Raw genomic sequence first — 9,888 nt, forward strand, 5'->3', positions numbered from 1 at the left:
CAGCTCCTGCCTCTCTCTCTCTTGCTCGCCTGCTGTAGCCACACTGACCTCCTGCCTGTTCCTCTCCCACCTGGGCTCTTTGCCATCTCTGTTCCTTCTACCTGGAACAACTTTGCTCCGTAATTCTGCCTGGCTCACTCCTCTACCTTCATCTGCTTTAGCACTTCTTCAAATAATATCCTGTATATTTCGTTCTGGTTTCATCTCCCCCACTGGCTTGTAAACCCCATGAGGTCAGATATTTGAGTCTAGCATGGTCCCTGCTCTATCTTAGGGCCTGGATCAGTGTCCTGCGTGGTGGGCCTTCAATATAGATTTTTGTTTGCTTGTTTTTTGCTGAGGAAGATCCTCCCTGAGCTAATATCTGTGGCCAATCTCCCTCTATTTTTTATGTGAACCACTGCCACAGCACGGCTACTGATGGATGAGTGGTGTTAAGTCCATGCCCGGGAACCGAACCCAGGCCACCGAAGTGGAGTGCACCAAATTTAACCACTAGGCCACCAGGGCTGGCCCAAGCACAGACTGTTGGAATAACTGAACATCTGGACATTGCAAGGATTAATATTATTCTGAAAATCACCTTCTTGTCTCCATTAGAAATTAATATCTATCCTTTTACTATATAACTGTGATCAGAGTTCTTATGAACTTTATTATGCAGACAGCATACCCCATCCCTGATTTAAATGACAAACCATCTTACAGGAACCGACTGCGGCAGATGCAGTGACCAAATCCCATCTCTATAATCACTACATTGTTGTCCTCTAACTGGGAAAGGGAGGAGCAAAATGTCTGTAGTTTCATTTTCCTGTAAAACGAAACCTCCCTCATTCGCTGCCTGCCACTCGGGCCGTTCCTCAGCCTGGGCGGAGCTGGTGTGAACATCCCCAGTCAGATTGTGCAGGAAACATCCCAAGTCAAGACCACAACGTCGGTTCCACGTTTGCAGAAAATCCGCTTCTCTAGGTAAGACACAGAGGGGTGGCCAGGCGCTGCTCCTTCCTGCGGCCCCCAGCCTCAGGTGGGCGCTGGGCTCGACGAGAGCAGGGGAGGCCCCGGTGGATCCACCTGCAGAACGTTGTTTTGTTTCTCATCAGGGCGGCTGCTATCAGAGAGGGTGGGTCTCAGAGGGAAGGGACTCAGGCCCCCACCAGACCTTGGGCTCTGGGACTTTGGGGGCAACCAGCCTTGTCCATGCCCCAGTGGGGGTGAGACAGGCAGGGGGACGAGACAAGCCCTAGGAGAAACCAAATCAGAGCCACGCCAAGCCCGTGCTCTGAAGCCGCTGGGCCTCCGCCAGATCTTGCTTTGCCACTCGAAGCCTCGCGCCCCTGGGTGAATCACTTAGCCTGTCTGTGCCCATGTTTCCTCGTCTGTAAAATGGGGATAGTAATCTCGTCTTTCTCATTGTGTTAGTGAGGAGATTGTGTAAGAACAGGACCCGGAGCAACCTGCCCACTACGTGCCTTAAAAAACACAATTGGTTCTGAATTCCGAATTTTGGTACCTTTTAAATTGCTCTCTGGAGATTTAATGGAGTTCCAGAAAAATCTCAGAAGTTGGCACTGGCATTTTCCGGAAGAAGGAAGTAGCCCAAATGGGGAAATAAAATCCATCCCCTGCTACCCTCTCCTTACATAAGAACTTTCATAACCCCAACATCCACACCCCAGCCGCTTTCCAGGCCTGCTCCCCCAACAGCTCAGAGCAGCTTCTCTATGCCCCCTGGAGCCCTTTGAGATTTTCGAGGTGGTGGGCACCACCCCAGTTCTGGTGGCCCAGCTCCCCATCAAAGCTCCACTCTTTTGCAGATTTGGCTCCAGTGGGCGCCTGAGACTTCCTCTGCCATGGAGTTAGGCCAGGCAGGCATCTTAGTCTCTTCCCTGGCCTCCAAGATAATGTCAGCAGCAAGCCTGGCCAAAGTGGGCGGGGCGGCCTCCGGCAGTGTCCTGGCTGGACTTCCATCACTGGGTGAGAGTTGCTGGAAGGGGCTGGTGGGGGCTGAGGAGGTGGCTGGGAAGGCACAGGGTCCAGCCCAGGGACCTGTGGGAGGGAGAGGGTGGTACCACCTGCAGCCGATCCCCTTGGCTCTGACCTGCCGCTGGGGGTCTGCCCTGGCTTTCTCTCTCAGGGCATCTGGGCCCCTCCCTTTGGGCCCAGGTCTCCACTGCCTAGACTGAGGGGACCTCTCTGCCTGGGGCCTCCTCTCTGGCTTCCATTTCCCCTGATTCACCACCAGAATTCACCTCTCAGAGCTTTTTCCCTCCACGGCCAACAAGCCTTCCTGGCAGTGAGTCCTGTTGGCTCTCAGATCCAGAGCACTGATTTCAAAGAAATTCCTTACTTCAGGCCGTTTTCTTCATTAGCTCAAGGGAGCTCCATCTCCAGTTCTACTAATTTTTTCTCTCCGTTTATCTTCCCTTTTGCCCTCGATTTCTCCCTCCCTCAAAGTCAACCTTTCTAATATGTTTAGTGCGTATCTGTTTTTCATATATATTTTTGCAAAATTGGTGTTTTTTGGTCTGCATGTGTTTTAATTTGCATACGGAATAGTAGGTTGTGTATCTCACCTACTGCTTTCTTCACAAGAAACACTGAATCCCTCAGTGTTGCCAGGTGAGCATCGGATCCTGGCTTTCAATGGCTGCAAGTGCTCCCATGAGTATCCACCACCATTGACCTTGCTCTCCACTGGGGGGACTCCAGGGCCCCCACCTCTGCCAGTACAGACAGCATAGCATGGAAGGGGGGACAGGGCCTCTGACCACTATCCGACCTCTGATCTTTGACCCCCTTGCACTCAGCATCTGTTCTTCCTCAGGGCTCACCCTGTCATCCAAGGCTGCCCTGGGCCCAGCCGTGTCTGCCCTGGGGTCCTGGCTGGGGACACTGAATGGCTTCAACCTACTGGGTGCGCCTGCCGCGGCCCTGACCGTTTCCCCACTCGCAGGTAACTGACACACACACCCTGCCCGGGCCCCCCACCAACAGTGCACAGAAATGCGATGAGCAAGCTAGGGCCTGGGCCACGGCTGGCAGTCCTCCCTGTGTGTCAGGAGTGGAGGACCCCTCGGCTGACGAGAAGCAACTGAAAAACTGAAAATAATGAGAACAGCTGGGTTGGATCCAACGCGGTGATGCCCTCGTCCTTCTGCTAGCACTGGACATTCCTCAGTTCCTTTAATTCTCCAAAAGCCCAGAGGGAGAGAACCTTGTCTTTCACTCACAGATGAGGGACCGTGGTCCCAGGGCCCTGGGCAGGGAGGAGGGAGGGGCTGCTGCCCCTAGTGGAGCCTGGGAGCACCAGTAGATGGAAAAGCAGAGGCCGGTCTGGGAGGAGGCGTCAGGGCAGGACAGGTTCTCAACAGCCTAGGAGGGCCAGGCCCCTCCCCATGATGACCCCGGGGGAGCTCAGCAGGCAGGCGGGCAGACACCCAGCACCCGACTCAGTGGGCTGCTGCGTGTCGGGGCCCTGGGATGCCAACCTGCCAGCCAGTCAGCAGACAGAGCACACGGAACAAAGTGTATCTGATGACTGAGTTTTCTGGAGCAAGGACCTCAAATCCCACCTCCAGAGGACTCCCGGCTAAGGCACACGAAGCCACACGGGACGGGGCATGTGCCTCTGGACTCAGACTCCCCAGCAATCCTCGCCAAGCTCAGGGCAGGGGTCCACCTTCTCAGGAAATCCCAGTGCTCTGAGTGAAGCAGGGAGGGTCAGGCGGGGGTTGTTCCTTCCTGTGTCTCCCAACCTGGGGCAGCCCCTCCCGAGAGGCGGGCCATGGGTTCAGAAGTGGAGGGGACGCCAGAGTGGGTCCACTCACAGAATGTTCTTCTGCTTTCCAGCCAAGGCTACTGCAGCTGTGGTTGGAGGAGGTGAGTCTCTGCAGGGAAGCGGCTCAAGTCCCCTTCTGTCCCCAGACCCTGGGACTAGAGCAGCAACCAGCCTTGTGCAGCCCAGGTTTACCCAAGGCCTCCCCTGGAAGGTAGGGGTGCAGGAGGAAGGATGGAGATGAGCAGGAAGCAAGGACTGAAAACAAGAAACAGCAGCTTGAAGCCAGGAGTGTCATGGAAACTGCTGGGGAGGCAGCCCCAGCTGGGCCCAGCCTCCTTGCAGAGCATTCTCTGTGTGACCTTGGGCGGGTCTTGGAGCTCCTGTTTCCTCCCATGATTGACAGGCCAGTACTGCCCAATCAGGGATGTCATGAGCTTATATAGGATGAGACATGCACCAGTTTGAACACAGGAAGAGCATTAAGGAGAAGCCATTGGCTCAGCGCCCTGGGTCTAGTGACCTCTGCTGGCTCTGTGGTGACGCCATGGAGCCCTACGCTGGGACTCCAGCTCATGCCAGGCCCCTGGGTAAGATTTGCCTGAATTAAAGATCTCCTCAGCAAGGACCGGATGCTTCCAACCACTCCCTAATTCTGGCATCTTCTGGGGTGGAAACTGTGGCCCAGAGAACGAGTGGCTTTCCCAAGGAAGTTCCTGCTAGATCAGAGCCTGGCTCAGAGCCCCGGCCCGAGTGACCCCACAAGTCCTTCCCCTCACTTTCCCAGCTAGTGGTGCCGCCCTCGACTCAGGATGCTGGCCACGCCTGTCTCTCCCCCAAGCTCAGAGTTCACCCGCTTCTCTGGACCTCCTGAAATCCCCGAGCTTGAGGAGAGTTTGGGGGATGCGGGGTCCATTCCCCCAGGCCTCCCCTCAACCCAGCTCCTCTCCCCCCATAGCCCTGACCGTGGGGGCTGTCCCCGTGGTGCTCGGCGCCATGGGCTTCACTGGGGCAGGAATCACCGCCTCGTCCTTAGCGGCCAAGATGATGTCCACGGCCGCCATTGCCAACGGGGGTGGAGTTGCGGCCGGCAGCCTGGTGGCCACTCTACAGTCCGTGGGTGAGTGTCCCCGACAGGGTTTGCTGTGCGGGCGAGGGGAAGGACAGAGCCTCAGAGGATGCAGCCCAGATCTTAGCCCCGGTGATCCCGGTCTCTCCGCCTTTGTCCCCCTCCATGTCTGCTCTCTGGGTTTCTCTGAGGGAGGTGGAGGAGCGAGGGATAGAGCTCCAGCCTGGGGTGTGCTGGGTTCAGGTTGACTCTGCCACAGCAGAGTGGCTGTGTTCCTGGGACATCTCCATCCCCCCGGGTCCAGCCTCCAGCCCTAAAGACTGATGGAGCTTCCAGCCCTCGGTTTCACCACCAGGGTTCATGCCACTGGGTAGCTGCCTGCAGCAGCTCTCCCAAAGCAGACATCCTGGGGGTTGGGGAAACAGGAGGCTGCTGGCTGGGCGGTCTGGGCCTCAGGCCCCATGAGGGGCCCTGGAGTCGATGACCTCATGGTTCTGGGCACAGAGCTGTCCCAGCCTCCCCCTCCCACTCTGCTCACCTCTGCTTCTCCTCTAGGAGCGGCTGGACTCTCCCTGTCCTCCAAAGTCATCCTGGGCTCCACTGGGTCTGCCCTTGTGTCCCTCATGGCACCCCTGTAATAGCTCCTGCCACTCAGCCCCGCACAGGAGAGGACTGGGTGGGGCCAGCCCTTGCCAGGCAGCGAGGGACCAGTCCCGGGTGACGGTGTGCCAAACGTTGCACCCCCAGAAGCAAATAAGGAATAAAATGAGTTGTGGCCACCCTTCCCAGATCCCCTCTTCTTGCTCACCAGAAGTCGGGGTGGGGGAGGGCTCACTTCTCTTTCCCCGCCGGGGGGTCACAGAACAACATGGTGTTGGGGTGCGGTGAGCCGGACAGAGCCTAAACGCAAAGAGGGGAAGCTGCCCCTGCCCTGCTTTGACTCCGCATGTGACCCTGGCCCGGTCACTTCCCCTCTGGGCCTCATCGGCCCCTCTCTGAGCAGGGAGTTGATCTAAATGGCCCCAGGTGGGTCCTAGGCTCAGTTCCTGTGTGGAGTTGGGGGTCGGGGATAGAGGGCATCCTGTTTGGACCACTTACCTCAAAGCCGAGCCTCACTGGCCCACTGACCCCACCTGCCGCCTCTACGTGTCCAGTGGCTACTTTCCAAGTGGTTTGGCTTGGGCTCAGACAGCACAGGCCCTGGGATGTGACTGCCCCGTCAGAGTCAATGTCCACGGCCCCGGCCCTGGGCTTTTTCCCCAACAGCCAGAGGGAACAGCTTTCAGAGGCTCTGAGCTTTCTGCTTCAGCACCTGGTCCCTAAATGTCCTTCTCCCACAACGAGGTTTGTAGAAACTTCTCCTCACTGGGCTGGGTTCATCCCAGAGCCTCGGAAAGCCTGCTTCCACGTTGATTCACTCCGCCTTCCTCACACTCTGTGCAGCTGCTGCGGGTCAGGCCCCGGCCAGGTGGGAGGGACCAGGGGGACGCAACTTGGCCTTTTCCGGGAAGCGCTCCTGTTCTGCTGGGCGGATGGACCAACAGGCAGATGGCCATCCATACGGCCCTCTGACAAGTGCCACATGGGAGGCCAGCCCAGGGCTCTGTGGGGGCCCAGACGAAGGCTGTAACAGCGGTCTTAGTCCGTTCAGGCTGCTGTGACAAAAATACCACAGACAGGGCGGCTCATGCACAGCCGAAATGTATTTCTCACAGTTTTGGAGGCTGGGAGTCTGAGAGAAGGCTCTGGCAGGTGAGGCGTCCGGAGAGACTCTTCTTCCTAGATCTTCCCAGCGTCCCCACGTGACAGGAGAACAAGGAAGCTGTCTGGGGTCTCCTATAGGAGGGCACTAATCCCATTCTCGAGGGCTCCGTCCTCATGATCTAAGCACCGCCCAAGGCCCAGCTGCTAAGGCCGTCACCATGGCAGTTGGGACTTCAACCTGCGACTCTTGTGGGGATACAAACATTCAGGCCATAGCAGGCATATTGGGGAGAAGGGGAGTTTGCACTTCATCCTGAGGGTTTGGAGAGACACTGAAGGGATTTCAGCACGACAGTGACCCCTCACGGACCCCACACTCCTGCACACCCCATCCTAGGAGCTGCCAGTAGCCTGACGGGATCCCGGTTCCACTGAGAAACAAACCTATGAGTCTTGCGCTTTCGGGCATTTTAAGCAGCTCATCCGTGTCCTCAGCGGCTTCTCCAAGGAGCCGAGTTGCCATCCAGCCATAGGAACGAGCCCCTTAGGGTTTAACTAATTCAGTGCTTGATTCTTTTCTTTCCCCATTTGTCTGATGCCTTGAAGAATCTGGTAAAAACCTGTGAATCCCCTCCCCCAACATGCACACATTCCCCCGATCACGCCTCCAACTGCTGGTTCATTAGAGCCTCTGACCACCTTCCTCGGGGGCAAAGGGAAAGCCTCTGCCTCAGGTGCCAGTCTGGGCACCCTCTTCCCCTGAGAAGACCTGGATATGGAAGGTGGACACGCCGGCCTCCCTCCCTGCCGAGGCCCAGCACACAGCCCTGCAAGGCCACCCCAGAGCACCCACTGGTCAGACAGTGTGTCCCGACCTCCTGCTTGTCCCATCATGAAGGTGAGGCCCCCACACACCAGAGCAGCTGTTTCTACTCTGACGTTGAGTCTTTAGCCCCCACCTCCGGGCTCCATGGCTCGGACCCTCCGGTTTGGCCTCTGCCCAGGCAGAACTGTAAGCAGGGTGCCCAGTGGGCCTCACCCTGTATATGCCCCGCCTTTGGGTGTGCGTGGCTCCTATGGACGTGATGAGCTATGACTCCTGTACTTACGTTCAGTCATTCGACAAACAGAGATCCTGCAGGTGGGTCTAATCAAATCACACAAGCCTTTCACAGGCAGAGTGTTCTCTGCTCATCGCTGAAGAGGAAGTCAGAGATTTGGAGCAAGAGGGATTTGAAGGTTCTTACCGCGGGCTGCACGTGAGAGGTGTTCAGGCTGGAACCTTTGTTTTGGCCTTGTGAGTCCCGAAGCAGAGAACTCGGTCATGACAATAAGTGGGTGTTAATTTAAGGCTCTAAGTTTGTGGTAATCGGTGACACAGGACAGAAACTACTGCTGCCTTGATACCCTGGCTCCCCCTACCTGGCTGACAGCTGGCTTGCTCAGGAGCCTGATGAACTCACTCTGGCAGCGGGGGGAATACTGAAACTTCTGGCTCCCACAGGCACAGGGGACCCAGGTCCTCCCCTTGTGGATTCCAGGGGTCCCCCAACCCTGCCCTCAGGAGCCCCCGGTCAGCGGAAGCCAGGCACATTCCCTGCTAACACATTCTGGCACACGATGGCTCAGGACCTTGAAGCCTAGAGCACAGGAGGCAGAGCGAATTCTCCTGGTGGGGATCTGGGATGGCGTCCTGTCGAGGTGGGGGTCCTCATCACCAGGACAGGGAACGCTGTTAGAAGCCCGATGTCTACTCTTTCCTTCTGGCTCACAGAAGAGAGCCCTGATGGTCGGTCAGTGGCACAATCACCAGCAAAGGACTGCATTCCCAGTCCCTCTTGTGGGTGGGTGTGCTTGGGGACGGGGTTCTGGCCAGAGATAGGAAAGCGGAAACGAAGTATGCCCCTCTCTGGGCTGGCAGTCAGGGAAGTGGGTGGGCCCGCCTTTGCCTCTGGGCCCCTTCCAACAGGCTCTGCTGCAGGCAGGGGAGTGGCCATCTCCTACCCCACAGATGGGAGCAGCCCCTTAAGGAAGGCAGAGCAACAAGCCTGCAGGAGCCTGGGCCTCCCAGAGCACAGCCACCAGCCAGGCTTAGACTTTTACACAACTGAGTTACAGAAAGAAACTGCTTGTTTAAACCAAGAGGGTCTCTTTCACAGCCAGCAGACATACGTTTTTATGAACACTGTGGGGAATCTTCCCATGCAAGCAACAGGGATGGCTGCTTTCACCTCTTCCTTCCCCACATGCCCCTAAAATAACAGTAAGGGGCTAAAGAAAGGCTTAAACCCACATGGACAAAAGGAAGGAGATAGAAGAGGACAGCAGCCCAACTTCAGGAGCCAGAAATCTCATGGACATGTGGTTCCACTCAGTAGTCCCAAGAAAGCTGAACCTTACGCTGTCAGTAGAGAAGGGGAGAAAGAGGCAACTTTGCCCTGAAGGGCCCCAAGGGCTGAGCATCTGGGGGTTGGCATTATGGTGGACTGGCAGCCAGAGGGTTTAGGAAGTCTGTTTAGGAAGCAGGCACATCCCCAGGTACCCCGTCCAGCAGACCACTGGGCGTTTATTTTTGGCGAGATCGGGTCTCTGGGACAGGGGCCCAGGCACAGCTGAGAGCAGGAACTTCCTACTAACAATGAGAGTTCCTGTTATGTGTTGAGCCCCCAGTCTTCTCCGTCAGGAGGCGCCCAGAAGGCTGGCAGCCAGCTTATAACATCCAGAACGGAGAGAGGAAGTTTCTTCTCAAGACCCCTACCAGCCCAAGGAAAGAAACACTGCCTGCTGACGCCTGGGGAGGGGGCACCCGCTGAAGCCTCAGCCCGATCACAGCAGGTCCCCGGGTTGACGAGAGCCACTCCTGTGGCTGAGCCTGTCATGGGACATCTGTGGAGGCTCAGACTGGAAGGGGAGCGATGTAGCCCCTCGTGTCTCTGGCCCTGTCCCTCCTTTCACCCCAGCCCTAGGACACTCACCCTTTGACACAAGTGCAGCTTCACCACCGGCTTCCCCCTCCTGCCCCTCCCAGGAGACCAGAGGACCCACGGGGGACACAGTGGCTGGTCTGAGGTTGTGGACAACAGCGTTGCAGAAAGGGGTCCTGTGGGGAGGGGAGTGTAGCGGGCTTGGGAGGGGTGTGGACGGAGGGTTGTGACTTCCATGGCACCTCCTGGGGGAGGGAGGAAGGGGCTTCTGTTTCCTAGGATCCCTGCCCTCAGTCCTCGGAGACCCCACAGCAACTCTGAGACACCCCTGGGGCACCCTAGCTAGCCACAGAGTGATCTAGAGTGCTGGCACCAGAGGATCCACACCAATAACGTGAAACGTGGGTCTCCTG

At 57.2% G+C, this 9,888-nt stretch overlaps 1 protein-coding gene across 3 annotated transcripts; it reads left to right on the forward strand.

The window, feature by feature from the left end:
• The first annotated feature begins 754 nt into the window (after positions 1-754).
• IFI27 (interferon, alpha-inducible protein 27) lies at positions 755-5,631 on the forward strand. 3 transcript variants are annotated; one of them, XM_070249145.1, is made up of 6 exons: positions 755-972; positions 1,818-1,977; positions 2,828-2,956; positions 3,853-3,882; positions 4,566-4,898; positions 5,403-5,631. In XM_070249145.1, exons 2-6 carry the CDS (start codon positions 1,854-1,856, stop codon positions 5,483-5,485), a joined length of 699 nt encoding a protein of 232 aa, XP_070105246.1. In that variant the 5' UTR covers positions 755-972; positions 1,818-1,853; the 3' UTR covers positions 5,486-5,631. The 3 variants fall into 3 exon arrangements, with proteins under 3 accessions (XP_070105246.1, XP_005605232.1, NP_001107618.1); XM_005605175.4 differs by having other exon boundaries at positions 4,737-4,898; NM_001114146.1 differs by lacking the exon at positions 755-972 and having other exon boundaries at positions 1,898-1,983; positions 4,737-4,898.
• The last annotated feature ends 4,257 nt before the right edge of the window (positions 5,632-9,888 follow it).

This window comes from Equus caballus, chromosome 24 (assembly GCF_041296265.1).
Source record: "Equus caballus isolate H_3958 breed thoroughbred chromosome 24, TB-T2T, whole genome shotgun sequence".
Lineage (NCBI taxonomy): Eukaryota > Metazoa > Chordata > Mammalia > Perissodactyla > Equidae > Equus > Equus caballus.

Excerpts from the sequence above, each read along its gene's own strand:
- IFI27 (XM_070249145.1), top strand. The coding sequence starts at position 1,854 with ATGGAGTTAGGCCAGGCAGGCATCTTAGTCTCTTCCCTGGCCTCCAAG. Across the intron at positions 2,957-3,852 it reads GACCGTTTCCCCACTCGCAG|CCAAGGCTACTGCAGCTGTG; the intron begins GTAACTGACACA and ends TCTGCTTTCCAG. Across the intron at positions 3,883-4,565 it reads TGCAGCTGTGGTTGGAGGAG|CTAGTGGTGCCGCCCTCGAC; the intron begins GTGAGTCTCTGC and ends TCACTTTCCCAG.